At 40.0% G+C, this 24,322-nt stretch overlaps 1 protein-coding gene and 1 long non-coding RNA gene across 3 annotated transcripts; one reads left to right on the top strand and one right to left on the bottom strand.

Annotated features, from left to right (window-relative positions):
• Positions 1-906: 906 nt before the first annotated feature.
• On the top strand, positions 907-23,352 carry nr3c1 (nuclear receptor subfamily 3, group C, member 1 (glucocorticoid receptor)). 2 transcript variants are annotated; one of them, XM_023958951.2, is made up of 9 exons: positions 907-1,511; positions 3,774-4,966; positions 16,236-16,390; positions 16,466-16,582; positions 16,667-16,948; positions 17,070-17,214; positions 18,144-18,274; positions 18,431-18,588; positions 18,939-23,352. In XM_023958951.2, the coding sequence occupies exons 1-9, from the start codon at positions 1,479-1,481 to the stop codon at positions 19,089-19,091; spliced, it is 2,367 nt and encodes a 788-aa protein (XP_023814719.1). In that variant the 5' UTR covers positions 907-1,478; the 3' UTR covers positions 19,092-23,352.
• On the bottom strand, positions 9,855-10,983 carry LOC110015760 (uncharacterized). Its single transcript, XR_002291012.2, has 2 exons — positions 10,817-10,983; positions 9,855-10,378 (listed from the first exon to the last, which is right to left on the bottom strand). It is a non-coding gene; the product is annotated as an uncharacterized LOC110015760 (long non-coding RNA).
• Positions 23,353-24,322: the final 970 nt, after the last annotated feature.

Genomic DNA, 24,322 nt, shown 5'->3' with positions numbered 1-24,322 from the left:
GTTGCTAAGCAGCCGCGGAGACTCAGACAGTAGGGATTTGGAGCAGTGGGCATGCTCACTGAATCCCTCTTTTTGTGCTGTTTTGCTAACCCTTCTAATGGTATTGTTGTGTCTTGTGGATTGAGAGACCATAATATTGAAGTATATACCATGCAGTATACATAAATGTTGCCTCTATTAGATTTATGTGGTTTTCTCATGCTAGTTAAGCTTGTATAATTCCAATTTGGGAATTTTTTTGATGGTTTGAGAGGTATTTGGTTGGGAATAACTCTTCTTAAAGATGTGCTGTGAAGCTTATTTCTTATTCATCTCACTCATCTTCCCCATCTTTCCATTAGAGACAATTTCCTTGCCTCATGTCTTCACTTTATTTCCTGCTCGTGGAAAGCTTCTGTCTTTTGGAACAGATTCAAATGCAACTTCAGCATAAATAATGTAAAGACAATGTGGTTGGGTTGTGGAGTACGAAATCTTTTGCATGCTGTGACATTTGTTTGTCAGCTGTGGTTTTGCAAACTCTCATACATATAGTAAAAATACCATGAAAACTTACCTGAAAAGGGGCTTGCTCTGTTTAGAAATAATGAATGGCTTTAAACGTGAGATCAAACTCTCAATAAACATTGTCATGGGGTGTTCAGACAACATGTGTTAGCTCCTCCACTGTATTGTGGAAATTTAATGTTTGGAGAACATAAAAAGAACAGAATAACACCAGTGTAGAACCTAGAAATCAACTAATAATTCTGTCTCAAAGCTATAACCCCTATATCCAAAATTACACAGCTTCTACTCAGTTTTATTTACTTATTTGCCTGGAGATAAGAGCCTAAGGTCACATCCATCTGTTTTCTATACTTGCCTATTCTTGTTCAGGCAGAAACAGGACAGTTGTCAGTCCATCACAGGGAAATGCCACATTTAAGGAAAAAATGCTATTCATGCACTTATCTTATTCTGGCCAAAGGTAGAAAAATATTATTACCGGCCCTGTTTTACAATAGGGATTTTCAACTGTTCATAAAATCTGTAGCTGCAGTTTTAGTATCCATCCATCTTCCAATCTTGTTTAGTCCTGTGCAGATTTATGCAGGCGGTGTGCAGCTACATATTCATTCAGACACAACTGCACATACATGCTGCAGTTACCAGTCTCCACCAGCAGGTGGCACGACTGTTCGGTGTAAACAGGTCAGCAATGGGACTGCCTTGCCTTGATCTCCATTTTGTATGTTTTTTTCGTTGAGGTTAGCGCCTACTTTTCTAATGGCCAGTTGCACAGCGTTACCCGTGTGAAATTCTGCATGACTTCTTGCAGCTGAATGAGCGAAAATAGCTGGAAACGGCCCAGACGACTGCATTTAGCAGTGGGATCTGACCATGTAGCGTTGAAATGACTGGAGACGAGTAGCGTCAACAGAGTCAGCGTATTGTGAACTGCCACTTTCAACCAAAACAATGTTGACTGGCAACCTATGGACACATATCAGCAACCAGCCATGTCAAGGGTAAATATGAATATTTCCTGATATTTCTGAGCTGGGGTCGAAAAGGATGTTCTCGTGCAATAATGAGCAAATATATGTGTTAGCCTGCAAGCTAACGTCATTGACATTCGGGTTAAACGTAGCTACTTTGACTGTTAGCTACGTTGCTGCGTAGTATGCTAGTAGGCTAACAGCTAGCGGCAGCAAAACTGAACCTTTTTGAGGTGGTATTTGGTGCATTTTGCCCCATGCGGGTTTGCTCTGATGCATGTGCAACGGAGGAGCGCGGCTGTGCAAGCATTCGTGTTTTTAGAGCTACTATAAGGAATAGGCGACGTCATATATACAGCCTGTTTCGGTTTAGCTAACTGTCAAGCGCGCTGGTGGAGGAGGGGCAGTGGTCTCTGCATGAGGATAATCATGGAAAGACTACTGAACGTGCTGAGTGGGCAGAGGCCCAGGGTCCTTAAGGATCTATAGGCCCATGTCTTTATTGACCTTTTTATTTGCAGTTTTTATTGACATTACTTTAAAAGCAAAGTTCGAGTTACAGAGTTGCAAGTAATCTAAACGAACTAATAATACCCTCTAAGTCGATAAAACAAATGCAGTCGGAAGTAAACATATTACCCTAAGGACTGCAAAGATAAGTGACTTTCAGAAAAACATTTGGCTGAATATTTTTTAGGTTACAGATATAGTGAGGTAGCGCCAATAAAGAGCATTCCAATGGGACCTCTATATCAAGTTCCCCCAGAGTATAGTTGTTTGCTTACAGCAAGGCTGTAACCTGAATGCAGAACTTTTGTGAGGTGCATCTGAGGCTATTGTCGAAAAATTCCTGCAGGGGTTATTATGTTTTAGTGGTAGAAGGACTGAGTGTCACTGCAAAAGAAAAATACAAAAACTGATGTGTTTTTCCACATTTTCATTGACTGCTAGACACATCAATAAATCTAGTTTATATTTTATTATTATTATTTTGTTTTTCAGATTTCTGTAGAAAGATTCACCTTTTTTTTGGTACAAAATGTGTTTTTTTTAATGACAGAGTATTAGAGCCACAATGATCATTAAAAAACAGATAAATTGACGAGCAGAAAGTCGCAATATTACGAGAATAAATTCTTAATTTTAAAGAAATAAAGTCATACAATTCGAAGAAAAAAGTTGTAATTTTTACAAGAATAAAGTTAAAAATTTTATGTGAACAAAGTAAAAATGTACAAAAATAAAGAAATAAAATTTTGAGAAAAAAGTTGTAATTTTACAAGAATAAAGTTAAAAAATTGTGTGAAATAAGTAAAACAAAATGTTAAAAAAGTCATAAAAGTTTGAGAAAAAAGTTGTATTTTTTTACAAGTATAAAGTAAAAAAAATTGTGAAATAAGTAAAAAAAAATGTACAAAAATAAAGAAATAAAATTTTGAGAAAAAAGTCATAATTTTTACTAAGGTAAAGTTGTAAAATAATGTAAAAAAAATTCAGTTGTAATTGTCTTAGCTTGTTTTCTTGAGATTGTGCTTTTTTAATGTAGTTGGAATGTGCTCTCCTTTTTATTGATTGGACTATGAGTCTAGAATAAATGAAATCTATCTATAAATTGAATAATCAATTCTATAAGTTTTGAATTTAGGAGATTAAAGTCATAAATTTATGAGGCAAAAGGCGGTTAACTAAGAAAACATAAACAACACCAAAAAAGAACCAATATGGTGTTTCTGTACGACACACGTATTGTAAGCGGTTACTTCAGCTTTGGCTTCACAAATAAGGAAGTAGTGTTTTAGCAAGTCAACATTGACTTTTTGTGCGAATAATGATATTGAATAGAATTTGCAGGAACTGGGTCTCTTCTGAAAAAGAGTTTTGACCTGCAAAAGAGATGATTTCTGGTGGGGCGCCATTTAAGCTGTCGGCTGCATAGTTGCAGAGGTCCAAATGCATTATGGCACATGGATGATAAACTAAAGCCTTATGGCATCACCATAAATGGCTGCATTTATGATTTAGTCAGAATATAATATGGATAGAAGTTTATTTTCCACTTTTACCTTGTAAAATTGTGACTTTTCTCATAATTTTCAAATTTATTCTCATAAATGTATTTTTTATTTCCTTTTTATAGTGGCCTTAATATTCTGTCGTAGTTTTGGCTCAACTAGAGATTTAAGATTAAAAAAATTGGAAAATTTGATCAATTTTATTTTAAAACCTAGCTCTAGTGTGTTTGTTTTTTATTCTTTTAACACTTCTTTTTTTTCTCTCCTCCCAATGAAAAAGATGGATCAAGGTGGAGTGAAGAAGATAACATACAGAAGAGATGACCATCTTAGCAAACTGGTCTACACTGAAAGTCCTGAGGAGGGAGGTCTTTTGAAAGTGGCTCCACACAGTGCCACGTCCATCAACTCTGCCACGTCTGTCGTTCTTCCGTCAAGCCCGTTAATGCAGCCGGGACAAGTGACGAACGGTCTCAGCAGCAGTCCCCTTCCAGAAGAGCTCACCCCTGCCCCTACCAGTATCGGCTTTTTGCTCGACACTCAAGAGCCCAAGGACACGACCAAAGCTCAAAGACCCCAGCAGGCATTTCAGACGCAGACATCCAACAGATTTGGGCAGCAACATTTACCCCAGTTAGAGACCAGTATAGCTGATTCGACAGAGTCCCCCATGGATTCTCTCATCGGAGGATCAGATCCCAACTTTTTTGCCATGAAGACTGAGGATTTTTCCATGGATAAAGTAGAGCAGGACCCCATTGATCTTGATAATGCGTTTGATAATATTGGCAAAGATGTGGAACTGAATCAGAAGTTGTTCAACGACACGACTCTGGACCTGCTACAAGACTTTGATCTTTCTGGATCTCCCTCCGATTTTTACGTTGGGCACGATGCTTTCCTGTCCCCGATGGAAAATGATCCCTTTCTCGTGGACGGGGACATTAGAGGGACATCAGAGAGAGACGTTAAACCATCTGTGGCTGAGAGTAATGCCGCCATTGGGGCAGTCTCTCTTGCCTCCAATGGTGCGAGCCTGACCAGTCCAGAGCAGTGCAGTCCAAGCCTGTCTACAGCTGCTTCCTTGGCCTCCTCAAACACTTTGCCTGCTTTGGTGAAAAAAGAAAAAGATTCTGACTTCATTCAGCTCTGCACCCCTGGTGTGATCAAACAGGAAAAGGCATCAGCGGGCCACAGTTATTGCCAAGTGAGCAGGACCTCTTCGGACACGCCAGGTACCACCCCCATCTCTATTTGTGGGGTAAGCACTTCAGGAGGACAGAGCTACCACTTTGGTGTCAACCCCAGAAAAACCGAAGCTCAGCAGAATGACCAGAAGCCAGTGACTGGCTTGTATCTCCCAATAACAACCATTGGTGGAGCCTGGATCAGGAACCAGGGTGCTGGGAACAACTCAATCCACAGGGCCAGTGAGGCTTTCTCAAGCTCTCCCAACTCCGCAAGCTTTGCAAGGTGAGTGATATTGCATTATCAGCTCTGACTTACCTTTCAGTCTGTTTATCTCCATTAAATAATAATCCGATTTTGTTTCATTTCATTTTATCCATTAGATATTCATTTAGAGTCACTGCAAATCCCCCAAATATCCAGCTATCATTATGCAGTTCTGTAATTAAGGAAGCCAGTGATACAAAAAAACAATACTTTGGGGTCATTTGTGAGGCCTATTGTCTAAATGCACATTTTTGTTGAAACAAAGGTGTCAAACGCCATCCCTCGAGGGCTACTCGCCTCCTTCCTTCTCAGCTATTTCCACCCTCAGTCCTCCACATAACTTGGGTCAGGTGTGTTCTGCCAATTAGAAGCTGGAAAGGCAGGGGCTGTTGTGAAAGAAAGGGCCAGGCTGGAGTTTGACACCCCTAAATTAGTTTTAGCAACAGGGCAGAACGGCTGGAACGGACCAGATTAAAGGGTTTGGAATGATGTGTTTGAAACACATGGCCTCAACAGAGTTGAAAGGCTGCGGTGGGACGTCAACACAGCTACATAAAGAGCTACATGATGTAATTGTTGCCGAATCTCCTTCTAGTTGCTCTAAAGTAGTGTGGGCGTGTGTGAGAAACGTGCTTATACTAATCTTACCTTTTATTCATTATGTTATATCTGTATGCAGAACAGACTTTTGGATGTAGATTTTCTTACTCTTTCCAAACTAAGGAAGCTTTTTTGTGAATTGTTGACAGGCAGAAGCGTTTTCTATCTGCTAATTGTTTGGCATTTAATGTAAACCAAATTGAGTTTGTCTGCTGGATAATAGTTTGATGCTGTGTTGTAAAAGGTTTATTAATAAGAACTTTGAAAGAACTATTTGGTCTTTTTTTTCATCCATCGTCATTCACAAAAGCAGTTGCCATCACTAAAACACGTTTAGTTTCATTTTCTGCTTATTTTTGTTTAGCATAAGAGGAAAGTAGACTTTTGTTTTGTGAGTTTTCAGTGCTTTTTGAACAGCTGCTGGCTGGATTTAACTTTTTATGAATAAACGCTCTTTACTTTTCCAGCTTAGGTAATTAATATATTTGATTTTATTGAAAACACAATTAAAATAAGCTCAGTTAATGTTTGTGTAACACTATAATTTATAATGTGATAAGAAGATTTGACTGAAGTAAATGAGTAGAAAAATGCATGGTCTCCCCTTTAAGACATATCACCTGCTTAGACTTGCTTTGGGATTCGTTTATTTTCATTAAGAGCTAAGATTGAGAAAAATGTCTTTATTCTTTTGGGGATTTCTCCTTGCGTGTCAACATTTGAACTTTTTGCTGAGCTGTTCATGTTTCCTTATCATAATCTTCAGCTGCAACAGCGGTTCCACGCGTGTCATTAACGGAGGTCTCTTTCCTCTACAAATTTATAAGCCTGGATGGTTTTACTGACCTTCAGATGCGGCTCAGGAGGCGTTTAATATCAGCTGCCTCGTGCCAAAATTAAACTTTTTTGCAGCTGTGGCCCCTTATAAACAGATGCGACTCCAGGAAATGGCAGAGGTGTCTATTTCCAAAGTGGAGGATACATAAAACATTAGCTTGACTTATTAGACATTCAGGATGTCACATTTGCATTTTAGGGAACAGCGCATTGTTCTGGTTCGTCGTTTTAAGCCCATATAGATGCTGTGATTTCCTGTGGGCGGCGTCGGTGTTTGCACAGCCTCACAAAATGCCTTTTGTGACTTTGTTGCTTTGCGCTTTGGAGAATGTCTTAGATCTAGCTTGGGACTGTGGCTCTAAGGCCCATTGGTGAACAGTGGCGTGAGAGGAATCAGCCATCTTAGAGGCTCTCTTGTTTGTGTTTCTTTAGCATTCACGCCTGTCTGATTTAGTATCCAACAGCTCAGAGTTTGGCAACGGTCAACAAGGACAACATTTGTGGTTGCGTTTTTATTGTGTGTGGAAAGATGTTTGCCTTGTGTTGAACATTTGCTCTTTTGTTTAGTGACCCCTAAACAGATGGGCAGAGCCAAAAATCACATTGTAATTTCACATAGATTTCTTTTCACCATGTCTTTGTGTTCTTAAAAGGTGTGTGTTTATTATAAGGATTATGTCTGCACATGTGGCCAGAGGGCAAATCATTTTGCTGGCTGTTTGGTCTGCCAAGCCTGTCAGAGTGGAGGTTTAGCATTTCTGGCTGTGTGGATCTGTCTGAGCGTGTGTAATGAGAGCCAGTTTGTTTTGGTGTGGTTCTTATTGTGCTTAACCTGTGTGACATAAGGGGCTTGAAATTCTGCTTTGGGCTGTTTTGGCTCTGTGGTTTGGATGGGATTTAAAGTGAGCTTTATTCAGTCTGTTCTGTTCTAACTCGAACCTGTTTTTCTATGCCGTAAAGTAAAATTTTCTGTCTTTTTGCACAGTGACTGATAACACAGGACTGATCATTTTAGACCACATGCACACATGTAACAGGTAATCACACCTAGTTTGGCTTTAAAAGTTTAAAACTAGCCATTTAACAACCAGAAAGCAAACCTGTCCTTGATGTGATTATAATCTCAGAGAAAATGAAACTCTTCAAGAAAAGAAATGCCTCTGGCAATTCTACTATAAAGATACCCAAAGGTTACACAACATTGTTTTACACAGAACTGTAAAAATGTTTTTAATGTGAAAAAGTGCTGTAAACAAAGAAGGGTTTCAGAAATATGTTGGTTTTTACTCCACATTGAATTTCCGATTTTAATTTTTTTCCCTCCCTCCCTTTAACAAATATTACAAATGACACAATAGATTTAACAAAAAGCTATTTTATTTTAACATTTCTATTGGAAGCTGGCCTAAACACAAAGTTCAACTAAACAGAAGCTGTAAAAATATTTGTAAAACAATCCAGCAGGTTTTTTGTGAGCTGTCGCTAGCTTGAGCGTCTCACAAAGAGAAACACTTCTCGCTCTCAACAGAGTGCCTCTGTTTCAGCTGTTGAAACAAAGTCATTGTGCTCCCAGTTTTGGTAGCAACAGCCTTCAAACTGATTTTTCAGCATGTAGTTTGCTGTCTGAAGTCACTAATTGAACCAGTTCTGCACAACTTTCCGTTTTGGGAACAAGCTCCTTTTTAACGTCTGTGCGTTGTGAAAAACGGGCGAGCTGGCCTTACTCCGAACGACGCACGCTCAAGAAAGCACAATGCTCTCAAATAAAATCCACATGTTTGCCAATTATAAATCTTATGAATTTATTGATAAAATCAATGTATCGCCCAACCCTACTACCAAGGTGACGCTGTAAAAGGTGGGTTCATGTATGTAAGATTGAGCACAGCAACAAGATGGAATGTGGTTGTTCTACTGCATCAGCAAACTCTGTCCCAGCAGACTGGTGTTTTTGTGCTTGAAGAAGCACAAAAACTGGTTAATATTAAGGATCGAAGACAGTTCAGCAGATGAAAAACACATCAATTTATTACTTGAAGTTAGTTACTTAATCAAAATATGAAAATCTAGTCCAGTAGTGTCAGAATGGTGAGAAACCAGTGAGAGCCAGGTACACCCATGTACACTCTAGAGAATTCTTCACGGAAGAGTTGCAGCCAAAAATCTCAGATGTGGAAACAAGTCTGAGACACTCAAATATGCAGGAAAACATAGAAACTAGGGTGTATATAAATAACAGCAGCCGCTCTGGACTTATGAGTCAAAAATTGAAATATTTGGCCATAGCAGAAGGCAGTATGGTTACCATAGGGCTGGAGAGGAAGTGAAGCATGGTGGAGGTTCTTGACTGTTGAGGACTGCCTGTCTGCAAATGGAGATTTGGTTAGGATTACTGGTCTTCTCAAAGCTTAGAGATGCATTTACCTGTCATGCTCGAATTGCATTCAACTGCAGGACAGAAGAAAATGAGAAAGCCTACAGTAGCCAAATCTACAGAAGATCTATGGTTGTTTGTCTGAGATGTTTGGAACAACCTACCATGAAAGTGTACCTAGAAGAACTGATGCTGTTTTGAGGGCAACGAGTGGTCAGACCAAGTATTAATTTGATTTGGATTTCTCTTTTGTTTATTCTCTCCTTTTTGTTAATTTACGGCTCTTTTTTTCCTACCTGCCTGAAACTATTGCACAAATGTGTTAGTTCAATAAAACCTTGTGTTGAAGTAAGATGCTTAATTAGGGAATTTTACTTCCTAAGATTGGCTGTGTAAAACTAGAGAAAAATACAGAAGAATGAATTAAATAATAAAGCTCAGATGTTATAGATTTAATAAACTTGTATCTTGTGGTCTAAAGTAGAACTGTTGCCCTTTTTTTATTAGCTGGCACCAGCTAAAAGGCTGAAATGTTGTGACATAGTTGACATGTTCTGGTCTAAATACCTGACATAGAGTAGCACAGTTCCCTTTTTAACCCTGAATTTCAAGGTCTTTTGAAACCAGCCCCTGTCGAGCAGGTTACTTGACTCCTCACCACGCTTCTCCTCAGCAGGGTGGGCAGGATCTGAGATTTCCTCCTCCACAGCCTTAAGCCGCTTTGAGAATTAAGCTGTTGATATACATAAAAAATTCTCAAATTCAATGTCCAAAAACATTTTCACCTAGTTTCACCATTGTCTGATTAAAAAAAAAAAAAACAAAGCAATAGACATGACATAAATGGAAATGTATTGGCATAGTCGTTTTAGTCTTTGGACTGACTTCTGCCTGCTTTCAGAACGTAGAGGGCACTTTATGTGTTTTTGATTATTTATTTATTGATACACCTTAATTACTCTGCTGAACATAAAATAAGCAAACACGTTGGGCAGATCGATCCTTTAAATCAGTGGTCCCCAACCTACGGACCGGTGCCAATATGTGGGGCATTAGGTTTAGGGCCACCAAGAAAAAAAAAAACACACACACACACCATTTTTTCCATTTTATTTAGAGTGGCTACGCCGCAAACCGCTAAATTGAAACCCTCAAGCTAGCAAAGTTAACAAAGATCAAACTTATTTGCAAAGCTTATTGGCACAGAAAAGATTCAGTGATGAAACGAAGAGCCTTTGACTTAATTCAGAAATCTGCATTTCACAGACAAAAATCAGGAATATTTATTTTAATTATGGATTCATACCAACATTTATTCACATACACCATTATAATAATAATGCATGATAGGAAAATGTCTGAAAATATTGTCTGACATGAAAGAGAGAATTTCTTTGTATTTAATTTTTGTGAATTAGGAGCAGACAAAAAATACAATTTAAAAAAGGTGGAGCTGTGATGTAAAATCTACAGTCGTCGGGCCACAAGCTGCTCCATTCCGATGCATCCACTTGCAGACGACTGTATCCACGTACATCTTCATTTTCCTCGTCTGAGCTGGCATCTTGCACAAAACTGTACGGCTGGACAGCTCCAATATTGCTCGCCATTTTGTTGCCCTGGTAAAGATAGCGTGGGGTTGTGAAGGACTGTGAGCTGGCAGAAAAGAGTGTACATATAGATGCTGGGAAGGAGGGGCGGGCTTACTCCATACCAACAATCCCACCCACAACTCATTGGCCAATCCCTATTGAAATACTGCCACTCTGCTCAAACAACACAGGTTTTATTATTTGATTGGGCAGCAAAATCATATTGGGAATTACAACAGATCAAAAGATGATCAGAGTAGGTCCTTAAACCGCTCAGTCGCCTAACAAAAAGGTTGAGGTTCACTGCTTTACATTCCTTGTCTTAATTTGAGTGTTTTGGAATTCAAGAATGGACAGAACTTCCATGTTGCGCATCATCGCCCAAACAATGAATCAATGTGAGTGCATTGTTTAGCCCAAGCCGTCACTCCACCCACCTCTTCACCATTGTTTACTTGCCCCCACCTCTGTCCCTCCGTCCCTGTCCGCGCTGCCTGAGAACAAGTGTCCAGAACGTCAGCAGGACCTGCCTCAAGTCCCCTTCATGGCGCATGCTCACGTGTGAGCACGTCTGTTTGATTTGTGTCCGTGCGTGTGGGTGTGTCACGGTGGCTGCTGCGCGCATGAAGGCGCACCACAGAGCGCTGGCATGAGGCGCTCACTCTTCTGACCTACTTTCTCTCCCGCCTCCCCACATCTGGCGCCGAATGGCTGCTCTGGATGAAATGCCGGCCATTCCAATAGCTTTCACAGCACTGCTTCATTCCTGTGTAATCACACTCTGAATTTTTTATTTTTATAAAAACAAAAGGATAGAGAGGATTTTTTTGAATTAAGGTTTGAAGTATCTACATTTTTTAAGCTCTTTTTATTTTTTTTTGTGTGGTACTTATTGTTGTGAGAAATTAACAAACTTTGCTTTATCTAGCTAAAGTTTAGGTTAGGAATGCACCATCACCTGTCGGTATTCAATGTGTTTTACAGGCTGGTAAGCAAACCTTTAGTTACATGGTCACTGGTGACTTTTATAAAATAAAAATAAAAAAGCAGGCACAGAAAATGAAATCTTTTACATTTGTTTTTATTACGATTAAAGTTTTATTTCTTCTGGTGGTTTTAAATGAGTTGCTTCTTTGGGCGATTAATGTTCTGAGCAGGTTCGTCAGTAAACCATAAAGGAAGAAATGCAGATGCTGCAGATGTCGTTGATATTGGACAATACTCTGTGTCGCACTCTGATCATCTTTTAAACAAATGTAAAAGCATAATTATGATCATTCCTGTGTCATTTTCTAGGACATAGTTTCTGCAGAGCGGCAATAGCTCATTAGAAATTCGCCTGAGTTGTGGGTGGGTACAGAGTAAGCCTGCCTGACTTCCCATCATCCCTCTGTTGACACTCTCCCGCTAGCTTACAGCCCCTCACAACTCTAACTAGGCCTGCACGATTTTAGAAAAATCTGCGATATGCGATATCAGTGTTTGAAACTGCGATGACGGTATGACTTGCGATAAATGGAAAAATAGAAAAGCAAAAATACCAATACATTTTGGTTTCAGTGTGAGTTTTATTCAAATAATTCAACACAACTTAAATTAACGTGCAAGTTTTATTCAAAAAGAAGAAAATATATTTACCATAGAACTTGCCAAAACTATGATGAATGATTACAAAAAATTTATATAGATGCCCAGGAATAAAATAGGTTGGTGTCTCCTACATTTCCATTTTACTGCAAGTGTTATTAAATAAGTCAACATAACTTAAAATCCAAGTCTTTTTCAAAAAGGAGAAAAAGTTAAGACCTATAGCTGTGGCCAAAACATAAATGAACAATGAAGAAAAAAGATAGAGGCCCACAACTTAAACGTGACCTAGTATGAACTAGGGCTGCACGATATGAGGAAAACTTGCGATATTAGTGATCAATATTGCGATAACGATATAATTTGCAGTAAATAAACAAATAGAAAAATAAACAAAAACATCATTACCATTTCATTGCAACAGTTTAAAAATTATACTCCAAATGACCCTCGTCGACACGGGGGACAAACATCTAACATAATAGGACTCCATCTGATTGGTCAACAATGGGAAGGCGTCCATCTGATTGGTCAAAGCATAAAGGGATTTATTTGATTCGTTAAATGCTTCAAGCTGCTAGAAGATTGTTTTAACACATTTTGGGTTTGCGATTTATTGCGATATTCGCCGTCTTTTGCGATATGCATATTGTAGAGCTGGATATTGCGATAACGATAAATTTGCGGTAAATTGTGCAGGCCTAACTCTAACCTAACATTAGCGGAGCAACAAAAAAGGGTGTACAATATTTGAGCTATTCAGCCGTAAAGTTTTTCTCCAGATGCCAGCTCGGAGGAGGAAAGCAAAGACGTACGTGGATCTATTTGTCTGCAAGTGAATGCATTGGAATGGAGCAGAGCAGGGACCCTATTAATCACTGATTTGTAGCAAATACGACTGTTTTTCAAACAGAAGTTTTCCTCGGCTCCTGATTCACAATTTGAATATAGACATACTTAGAAATGCAATTTTAAATTTAATTTCTTTTATTTATGTTGTCCGTCATGACAAAAATGCCACATGAACATGTTAAAAACACCGAAAACACAATTTTCATCAGAGTAGGTATTCAAAAGCATGCATTCTTTACAAAATCTACAACTCTGTATTTGTAGATTTCAAATACAGAGGGTACTTTCACTCATTTGTTACTTCTGCTTGCCTTCAGAGGAACATGCTGCACAGACATGAAGTGTCCTCACCACTGTGTTATTGGCTAAGAGCAAGAATTGCAGATGTTTGAGCGTGTGGCCCAGCAATGCCTCCCACCTCCAAACTTACAAAAAAAATGTGTGCGGATATTCTACATGCAAAGAAGAACCAGAGTGCACCGGACTGATCCCCTTTCTGTTATTGTTGTTTGGTCTTTGGGGAAAGGAGCGTTTTGCTTACCCTCTACCCCTGCTTCCCTCTTCAAGCCCTCTGAGTTTTAATAAAGAGGCGTCTGTGCAGCAAAAGTCTCAACTTTTAGTAGGGTGACCAAAGAAGAAGTCGATCTATTAGTCCTGAAATCTGATGTGAATGTGCAAACCAGTGGTCGCTTGGAGGGGGGGAAAAAAAACAACACAAAACATCGGTTTGGTGTAGAAGTAGAAAATGTGCTGGTCTTTACGGGCGACGTGCCTTGTAAGTTGCTTGTGACGTTTAGAGCTGAAAGAGGATTATGAGTTGGTAAGTAGGGCAGTGGGATACAGGCATTGTTGTTGTTGCTGTGTGACATGCCTTTCCTCATTTAAAAACCCCTGGCTGAGGTTCCTTTACTGGTGCTGGGGTTCAACTCCCAAGCCCCATTCCAGAGTGTTAGTAGGTTTGTGTCAGTGCTGAGCTCTGACCAGCAGTAAACTCTTGGGGGAATGTGAGAGCTTCCTGTTGACAACACGCAGTCCCTCACAGATGGTTCCATGAAGAGGAAACTTTGTCTTCTCACACTGCTTTTGCTGCTCTTTTGCCCTGTAATGCAAAAGCAGAGATTTGTAGCTGTTCTTGTAGCGTTGGTGCAATCCCACGAGCAGCTTCACTTTCCAGTGCTTCTCATAGCTGCACCATCTGCGGTAATGTAATGCAGTAATTATTTGTGCTGCATGGTAAAATCATTACGGATGTCCTTCTGATGCTGCATCAATGACCTTGGGAGGAACAAAACGCCGAAGCTTTTCTTTTTCTCTGGTCTCATTTGTCAGATTTAATAGCTTCCTTTGTTTGATATTTTTTGTCATAGCAACACAAACCCTCCATTTCTCAACTTTTTTAAGGCATTGTGAGATATTTAGATTATTTCATGAAGATGCTTCATTGTGTTACTGCGAATCGTGCTCCTCATCAGTCTACTTCAAAGTGTAGAAGTTCTGCCTACAAAACATGTGAAAAGAGATTAAGAACAAGAAGAACAAAACGCCTCAAAATGAATGGCATGGCGTCCGTTCAGCCATGGCTCCTAATCCACTCGACAACTGTTGCCTGATTTGCTTGGAACGAAAAGCCTCCCAAGTATGTGGTAAACATGTTTGCAACTTTTCCCATTTTTGATGTCTTTTCATTTTAACTTTTAGTCTGTCAAATCTTTTTATTTTTCTTTATTTGGATGACTAAACGGAAACTTTGTTTTATTTTTATGAAGAAGGTTCATGTTTGTTGCAGCAACTATTTGTAGACAGTGCAGGAATTTTACAGCTAAAAAAGAGAATTAATTCCATTTTGTTTTCCAAGTTCATGACTAGATTTTCCATTAAATATCAGTTATTTTTTAAATGATTATGAACAGCAATCAATAAATCACTTTTAAGGAGAATGTGTGTGTTGAATCAACATAGCATTTTTCAGATGGGACGGATGAAGGATAAAGAATTCAACGGATTTAGTGATTTAAAAGGAAATGAGTTTAGTTGACTTGTTAGCATGCTCTTTATGGTTATCTGAATAATTGTTCATATGTTGCACTAATAAACTAGATTTCTTCTTCCTGTTTATGAAGCTAAATAAGCATCAATGTGCTACGGTAGTGAAGCGTGCATAAATCGCATCTTTTATTGTTATCTATTTCGTTATTATGATAGGCTTTTCAAGATGAAGTGGTGGTTCCTTATTTTATTAAATAAATTTATCTCAAAAGTTTCTTATGCTTTGGAGAGACTCATTGTCTCAAAAATACAGTCAGTTAGATGAACATGATCAAACGTGGAGAGCTTAGTGCACTTTGTATTGTCAGCTTTTTGCATTAAGTATAGAAAAACAGCTCCTCTCCGTAGCTTGGAACTGTTTTGCAGCCGTCGGGACCTGGACACTGAGGAGTCACCGAGTCCACCATGAACTCCTTTTGTATCACCAAGTGTCCCGGGGTCAAATGTCATGCCATCTGTCCTTCAGCTAAAGCTTCCACCAAACTGGGTCATGTAGCACCAATGATCCCGAGCAGGCCAGCTAATCTACAGCAAAAGAAGAGGAATGGAGGTGTTTGAATGAGCCACCACAAACAAGTCCACAACTCTCTCTGAATTGATTAGATGGGATCAGCAGCTCTCGATGAAATTAAAATGAAAGTCAAATAGAAAAGGATTGAAACTGTGCTGCTAAAGGCCGTCACTGTTTTTTTTGTTTGTCTTAGTGTATATTATGATACGTTTAATATTCCGTTGTTGGTGATCTGAGGTTGTTTTTCACTTTAATTAAAGGGCATCCAATTTATCCGAAAATGTACAACCTCAGTTTTGTTTAGTGGCACAGAAACCCCTCTCCTCTGCATGGAAATGCTTTAATGTTGTATGCAAGTTTTCCCATCCTTTTCCTTCCAACTGGTGGGAAAGTGTGCATCTTCCATATACTACTAGCATGTTGCATATTTGAACGTCTGGTTAAAATGTTTGAGAAGCTTTCATACAGTAAAACTGTTTTCCCTGAAGCGGCGCATGTGTACACAAACATACAGGCAGCCGTGTCTCCAACACCATATCCTCTCATTGTAGCTGTTGTTTTTGTTGTGGCCACTGGGCTGGAAAGGGGGTGTCCATGTTTGGCGCAGTGATGCAGCAAAGTGGGAGCTCCTCTAGTGGTAATTTACAGGAACTGCAAGCTTTTAAGGGCTTTTGATCTGGAAGTGATTGTAGTTTAATTGAAGGAGGTGGTGGTGGTGAGGATTATTTTAGGTCACTTAAGTAAACTTTTATAAAATGTATTCAGGATGTGGTGGAGAGGCTTTTAAGATTTAAAAGAGTCAAATTAAACAATGCGAAAATGAAAAATCTTCTTAAATGGGAAATATCCTCATTATTTCTCTTGATCATCTCCGTTTTTGTCCTGCAGTTCCACATCCAGGTCAGAAGGAGGCACTCCCACATCCACAGGAAAGACAGGGACTCATAAAATCTGCCTGGTCTGCTCTGATGAGGCGTCCGGCTGTCACTACGGCGTCCTAACCTGCGGCAGCTGCAAAGTCTTCTTCAAGAGAGCAGTGGAAGGTGAGAATCTCCGAGAGATCAGTCGTTAGTTATTTGTGTTTGCTGTATGACCTGAATCGTCCGTGTGTGTTTTAGGCCAGCATAATTACCTGTGCGCTGGAAGGAACGACTGCATTATAGACAAGATCCGGCGGAAAAACTGCCCAGCATGCCGCTTCCGCAAGTGTCTGATGGCCGGCATGAACCTGGAAGGTGAAACGCAGAGATCGACCTTCATCTGTGTTTTGTTCTTGAGCGATTGACTTTACCGTTTCCTGTTTCCTTTTTCTTCCGAAGCTCGCAAAACCAAGAAGTTGAACCGTTTGAAGGGCTGCCAGAACAGCAACCCGCCAGAGATGATCCCTTCACCTCCAGTGGAGGCCCGCTCACTTGTTCCCAAATGCATGCCGCAGCTGGTCCCCACCATGCTATCCCTGCTGAAAGCCATAGAGCCGGACACTCTCTACGCCGGCTATGACAGCACCCTGCCTGACACCTCCACCCGCCTCATGACCTCTCTGAATAGGCTGGGCGGGCGACAGGTCATCTCTGCTGTGAAGTGGGCCAAGGCTCTTCCAGGTTAGCAACAGATAAAGATCACATCTTCTGGAAACCTATTAAGTAACACTGATAGTCGTCACCCTGTTGACTCTTGTTTTAGAAAATAAATCAGTCTTCTGGGTTGTCTGCTTCTCCTCAGGGTTCAGAAACCTGCACCTGGATGACCAGATGACCCTGCTGCAGTGCTCATGGCTTTTCCTCATGACTTTCGGTTTGGGCTGGAGGTCTTACCAACAGTGCAACGGCAACATGCTGTGCTTTGCTCCAGACCTCGTCGTAAATGAGTAAGTGGTGTAAATGTAGATTCTAATTCTGAGGGTTTTGCACCGAAACAAGGATTAAAAAGGAGTTTTCCTTCTTGTAAATGTAAAGCCTCATTTCTTAGTCTTTTTGCTGGTATCAAAGACTATATTGATTTTTAAGTCTAATTAAAGACCCGCTCCAATGAAAATCGTGTATTTGGTTGTTTTTAACATGTTCTTTGCAGTTTTCTTGCAATGGAGGACAAATATAAAGTAATTTAAGCTTAAAATTGCATTTCTTAGTATTTCTTTATTCAAATCGTTGGGAATCAGGAGCAGATTCAAAAATGGCCTTTGAAAAAGAGCGTTTTTGTGACGTAGGTAAAACGCTGGGCGGGCCACAAGCTCCCTGCTCCGCTCCATTCCGATGCATCCACTGTCAGACAAATGGATCCATCCATGTATGTCTTCGTTTTCCTCGTCTGAGCGGGAATCTGGATCAAAACTGTATGACTGGATAGCTCAAATATTGCTCCCCGTTTTTGTTGCACTGACGGGCTGGAGTGACGGGCTGTAAGCTAGTGGGAGAGCGTGTAAACTCCAACAGGTTTTCCAATTAACCTCCCATTGAAGATCCAGGTACTCAAGAGCAGATAAGGCAGAATTACTGGAAAATCCGCCCTCGAGGCCTGGAGTTTGACACCCCTGGTGTAAACAGAGAGCTCTCATCAATGGGAACGGACAGGGGGGCCGAGGTTACTCCATATGAAAGGTCCCGCCCACAACTCAGTGTTGACTTCATAATGAGCCACTGCTGCTTTGTGGAAACTATGTCCTAGAAATGGTCACAGGTTTTTAGATTTGGGCTGAAAACTGGGAGCCCTTTTAAAATAGATAGAAAGATGATCACAGTGGGACTTCAAATGATTTCTGATCATCTGTCTGATGCCACTTCTCGTTTGAACCCACAGGGAGCGGATGAAGCTGCCCTTTATGGCTGACCAGTTTGAGCAAATGCTGAAGATTTCCAACGAGTTTGTGCGGCTCCAGGTTTCCCATGAGGAGTACCTGTGCATGAAGGTTCTGCTGCTGCTCAGCACAGGTCTGATTCCCTCTACTCTACCGCCACGTTTTCTCACCCCAGTGTTGTTTAATCAACATTTCCTTTTCTGCTATGGTCCAAATCTGGAACCTGCATAGCAATAAGATTTGGTGTCGTCATATCAAACCCTGACGAGGTCTGCTTTCTCTCCTGCAGTGCCAAAGGACGGCCTGAAAAGCCAGGCGGTGTTTGATGAGCTCCGCATGTCCTACATCAAAGAGCTGGGAAAAGCAATTGTGAAGCGGGAGGAGAACTCCAGCCAGAACTGGCAACGTTTCTACCAGCTCACCAAGTTGTTGGACTCCATGCATGAGGTACAGTTCCCACAAGCTCTATTTTTAACCATTTTGTGGCTCACGGGCAATTCATAAAATGATTTTATATTGCCTATGTTTTTTAAGATTGGATAAAGTATTTTTTGACTTAAAAGTATAAAGACCGTGGCATGAAAGAGAAAACCTGTCTAGATGACCAGATGCTTTCTTTACAAAGTTTTTGCTCCCAAATTCAAAGGTTCCTGCATTTACTGGAAAGTCTTTTTATTTCTCTATTTTTCCGGACAAATCAATATGCTGGAGATCGTCAGTGGTTTTCAAAGCTTTATGGTGTTTGTAGTTGAAAATGACAAAAGATTTCCTTGTGCCCCCTTGTGGTTCGTCTGCAGATGGCGGGAGGATTGCTCAGCTTCTGCTTCTACACCTTCGTGAACAAATCCCTGAGTGTGGAGTTTCCAGAGATGCTGGCAGAGATCATCAGCAACCAGTTACCAAAATTCAAAGCCGGGAGCGTCAAGCCTTTGCTCTTCCACCAGAGGTGACTGATTCATGCGACACAATGCCTTAAAATCCCACCACAACACCTCAGCAGCCCAACAAAACTCCCCCGTTGAAGAGGAAGAAGCGTCAACTAAAGGACCTGCCGTTTAAGCTAAGAGAGAATGGAGTTTTTGGAAACGAGTATGCAACTTTTGGGTGGAAAAAAAAAAAAGAAAAGCGATGTTTATGTATAAAAAAAACCTCGACTATGAGCATGAAAGGTTTTGTTTGTGGAACAGTCTAAGATGTAGTGTGTAAGATCCAAGTAGGAAGTCTTTGTCACAGGTTATTGCAAATAGAAATAGGCTAACATTGCTGTTGTCTCAGGTGTCTTACCTCAAAATTCAGAGCGATATCTGAAGCAGATATTTACAGAACAGAACAAATATCTATGTACAGATTCTAATAGTATTTTCTACATTTTCACATTAAGACAGTTTATACAATATTTCCAGGTCGTAGTTACCTGAGAAGGTAGCAAAGCTTAATATCACACTCTTAAGGTAAGCTTTTTATTTTTAGTTTTTATAGGCTAAGAGAGCTGAGAATCTTTATGATTATTATTATTTTTTTTTTGGTTTAACAGGGGAAACAAACGTCTGTTTTCTAATGATTTTAAGAAGCTTATGTCTTTGCGTCGATTAACTTTGGACATTAGCAGTCAGTCCACTTGTTAAAGAATGATTTCTCCCACACGCCAACCTTTTCCAGGTTTACATGTCAGTTACAAAAGGGAAAAAGATGTGCCTTTTTTTGCTTCAAATAGCCATTTTCTTCCTGCTGTACTTCTACCTGTTCATGTCATAGTTGATTGTACTTTTTTATATTCCACACAGTCGCAGCTTTCTGTTTTTTGATGGCTGTTAGTCTTTAGAAGAGGCAGCTCGGTGCGTAGAAAAAGGATCCTCGTGACTCGGAAATATCACCCCGCCTGCTCTCCTCCCTTGTGATCTTTCGCACACTCTGCTGCACAAGTGCATTTTCCAGCACTTCTTTTTTTTCTTTTTTTTCGTTACGCGAAAGGCTTTAAAAAAGACTGTGAAGAAAGACTGTTAATCCGTGCTGGTCTTTCATACGAGACTTTGCGTAGAAGTTACAACTTTTTCTAAGAGGGGAAACGGCCTCACACTCCTGTCCAAGCAGTGGAGTACTAAAACCTAGACACAAACGAGGGGGTTTGCTTCATTTATGATCATTCAGGAATATTGAAGTGGTTTTAACAGGACTCAAACCCTCTGTGTTTGTTTGTTTTTTTTACAGTGGTTTTGGTAAAATAAAAGAAAACAAACAAAAAAAAATGTAATATTTTCACCCGTGACTCTCTTTGCTCTCAGTTGGCATCTTATTTTTTTGAGTAATGTGTCCATCGGTAGCCGACGTATTAATCGTTTCAATGTTGAATAAATAGTTGAACAATTTGGGAACGAAGTCACTGAAGTGTTTGGAGAGCTGAGAATCTTGATGCCACTGTCATAGATGTGTGTGTGTGTGAACGTGAAGCTGGGGGTGAGTTTTAAAGACGCCGTCTCTTTGGCGCCTCGCCTTTCAAGGCGGACTATTTCTCGGCTGAGATTATAGTTAATCCTGAAGCTTCCTCGATTTATGCGGCTGGTGAGTCGTGTTGCATTTCCCCGTGAAAGAACAGATTTGTCACTTATTTTATTTTTTGGAATTATTTTGTGGCTCTTAATTGGATCCTAGAAAAAGATTGAAACTCATGTGTAGAGGTTTTTCGGAGCGACTGTTTTTTGTCTCTTTCTGGTAAATTTTTACCCTCCGAAACAAATGAAATACGAGTGTTTTCCTAAATGTCCGTGCATTTCTCTCCAACCCATCAGTTTGTACGATAGATGGCTTGTGTGTACAGTACTCTGGTGTCAGGTCCTGTCAGATTGGTGATCCCCGAAAGCCTCCCACAGCTCCTTGTAACCCTAAAAGTCTTGCTACCTTAATGCCCCGTATGCAACCTACCCAAATGTCTGTGTCTTAATCGGCGTTGCATGTTTGATTGTCTACTGCGTGGTCGTGGCCCCGGCGTTTGAGCGTACTGCACACGGATCACGGTGGAAGCGCAGCGTTTTCTTTTTGGGAGGCCGGCAGTCAGAATGGATCCTTTTAACTCGGGGAACCTTTTGGGTGTCAAACTCCCACAGCAGCGGCGTTTTCTCTTTTTTTTCCTCGCCGATGCTGGAAGTTGCAGTATTCGCAAGAGGAAGCGGGCGTTCTCGGTGGAAGGAAGTGTTCTTACGAGTGCAGGGATGGGAGGAGTCTGGAGCCGCCGGCGCCTCGGCCTGACAGTATCTCTAGTTTGGGGTTCGGATCGGAACGTCTTTTCTTATCAGGTCTGCATAGCTTGTCTCGAGTGCGTTTCATAACCTCAACATGTTATTGTTTAAACACAAGGTTTTAACATGAATGTGATACTTAAAGAGATATTCAGATAGTTTAACAGAAGTATATATTGGCTGGTGAAAGTTAGTGAGCTGCCTGGAATACAAATATATATATAAATATATATATTATTAGATTAATATTTCAAGTAAGTGCTCACTTATATATTTAAATATGTCATAGGTTGTTTTTATGTGTGTCCCAACAACAGAGAAGAGCATCAATATTACTATAAAATACACTGCTTCCAAGCTCAGGTTTAAAAAAAAAGATATGGTCTTATTCAAACTTTTTTGTTTTGTTTTAAAGTTCCAAGAAAAGCCAAAAACAGTTTTCTGGACAAGTTGGATCTCCCAAATGTTGTCTGCTTTTTGTGTTTCATGATGTTTTGTGTGTTGGGGAAATATTTTAGTTGGTAGGATGTGTAAAGTTTGATGGGTAAGCTGCCGCCGCCGCCGCTGCCATTCTTGATAGATTGGCTCAGACAGACAATGGATCCTTTTTTTTCTTCTTTTTTTTGTTGGTGTTTGTAAAAGTCAAAACAAAAAAACACCGTCATCACCTGTAAAAGGGTTACTTTCACATTCAGTCTATCCAAGACTCTGCTGCTGCTGCTGCTGCTGCTGCTGCTGTTCCTTTATACAGGCGTATATTAACACACGGATAGATAAAACTGTTGGTACCCCTCTGATAATGGAAAAACAAATACACAATCACTGAAACAACTTGACGAAAAGGAATTAAAAGTTCAGCAATAAAAATTGCTTTTAAATTTTTGCACAACATACTTCTAGAAGTGAGCATTTTTGCAATATCAGAGGAGTACAAACACATTTTATATATGTGTGTGTACATTCTATATGATCTCAAAGTTGCCTCTTCTTGCTCAAAAATGTCTCCTGTTTACTTTCTTTGACATTTCTGAAGAGAAACCTGAATATGCAATAGAAAAGACAAACAATCATCATGATGCAGCATAGTGCTCTTTTCTTTTTTCTGTTTTTTTTTTTTTTTAAACAATATAAGCTACTCCCAGGAGATGCATTTAAATGTTATCTCTGCAGGTCAGATTTTTAGGACGTTCAGGACAGTAGTCACCAGTTGACCCGGACTGCTCTCACGTTGATCTCTTGACTACAAGGCGACCAAAGCTAACACAGACTCATTTTAACTCCGCCTTTTAAAAAAAAAAAAAAAAAAAGGAAATGCGGGCTCCACGGTGACAAATGTACAGGTTTTTTTTTTTTTTTTAAATAAACACTTTGAATATTTTTTAACACATCATAGCTTTGGTCAAATCATGTAATACTGTGAATAGAATAGAACCATGTTTTTTTTTTTTTTTTTTCATACACAAACTGTTTGTGAAAGTAATCTACCAGCTTGAATCAAAAAAGATTTTAAAAAAACAACAACTTTTGCACTACCCAAATATTGTTTGAATATCTATTTTGTATAAAACATATGCAGACTTTAAGAATAACAAAGGGCGGATCATGTTTCACTGGTGTGTTCTTTCTCTACAAAGCGCTTTGTTTTTTTGTTTTTGCTTCAAACAAGTTGGATCTGTACATAGAATCCATTGTAAAGAAACTGCGGTGTATTTGTCTCCAGATAAGTTTTACAGTACCATGCCCCCCCTCCCTGTATTTTTCTCCTCTATAGTGTGACTCTCGTTGATCTTTTGCGTCATTGATTAAAGTTTGAACTGTATGTGTTTTGTGTGGTACTTTTTCAGCATAAGGAACTGTAAACTGGTGTTTTTTCTTAATACTAACTCGTGATTCTGAACGGTGGACGTGGGAAGCTCAATGTAAGCTACTTCTCCATCTTTGCAGCACTTGTTCATCAAATAAAACTTTTTTTTTCCCATTCTGACCTTGTTGTCTTTAAAACCGACTGTAAAAAAACTGGACGATAAGCCAGAAGTGGGAGGAGCAAAGAATAAAGTGGGTCAAAATAAAAAAAAAACAATGAAAGGAAAGGTGTTATTAGTGCGGTAAACATGAACTGACTTCCTGATAGTCTGAAGAAGCCTCTCCATTTGCCAAGCTAGAGAAATCTCCAAATGGAAGACAGTAAGGAGCACTTTGTCCTGAACACTGCTGTAAACATCTGCTGTTGACATCAGGCTTTCAGCACCATCTTTCCTCTCGTCTCCATCACTGCTGGGAAAGCCATCTCTCCGTTTAATTAAAGGAGAGTTGCTCTCATCCTCTCTGAAACAAAGATGACTTTGTGTTGCATTTGATGGTGCAGCGGGAGGGCGGTTGACCTCTGATTGGAATATTGCAGGTTCGATTCCCGCCTTGTCTGACCAAATGTCGAAGTGTCCTTGGGCAAGACACTGAACCCCACCTTGCCTCAGGTGTAAGGTTGGTACCAGTGTTGAACCATCAGTGGTTGAATGGGACTGTGACTGTTAAGCACTTTGGGCCTTTGAGGAAGGTAGAAAAGTGTTTTACAAGTATACACCTTTACACAATCATTTAGAAATGTCAACACACATTTCCCCCCTAAAAAGTTTTATATTGTTGTAGACTTTGTATGTTATCTATTTAAAATTCCTGATCTCTACGGCCTTACGCTTTTATGTAACATTAAATGAAATTTAGTTTTTCAATTTGAACATGACACTTTTATAACCCTTGTGCTATCCTAGGCACTTTAACATTGGGAGTTGGGTCATCTAGACCCCACAAGACAGTGTGCTGAACCTTTTTTCTTCAATGATTTGTGATCCTCACTGGTGTCCATGGATTACATGAAATCTTTCCACCTTTATCCACCTTTGTCATGGTAGGGAGAACATGTCAATGCAAGGGGGGGGGGGGGGTCATAG

The sequence above is a fragment of the Oryzias latipes genome, chromosome 10, assembly GCF_053564925.1.
Source record: "Oryzias latipes strain Hd-rR chromosome 10, Olatipes_Hd-rR_3.1".
NCBI classification, from domain to species: Eukaryota; Metazoa; Chordata; class Actinopteri; order Beloniformes; family Adrianichthyidae; genus Oryzias; species Oryzias latipes.
The sequence above is the reverse complement of the archived record's forward strand: the minus strand, read 5'-3'. Positions and strand labels throughout refer to the sequence as shown.

What these genes read in the sequence shown, in the direction of transcription:
- nr3c1 (XM_023958951.2), top strand. Translation starts at nt 1,479, where the DNA reads ATGGACACATATCAGCAACCAGCCATGTCAAGG. An exon ending in AGCAACCAGCCATGTCAAGG is followed by an intron (nt 1,512 to 3,773) that starts GTAAATATGAAT and finishes CCAATGAAAAAG; the next exon opens with ATGGATCAAGGTGGAGTGAA. An exon ending in CCAGACCTCGTCGTAAATGA is followed by an intron (nt 17,215 to 18,143) that starts GTAAGTGGTGTA and finishes TTGAACCCACAG; the next exon opens with GGAGCGGATGAAGCTGCCCT.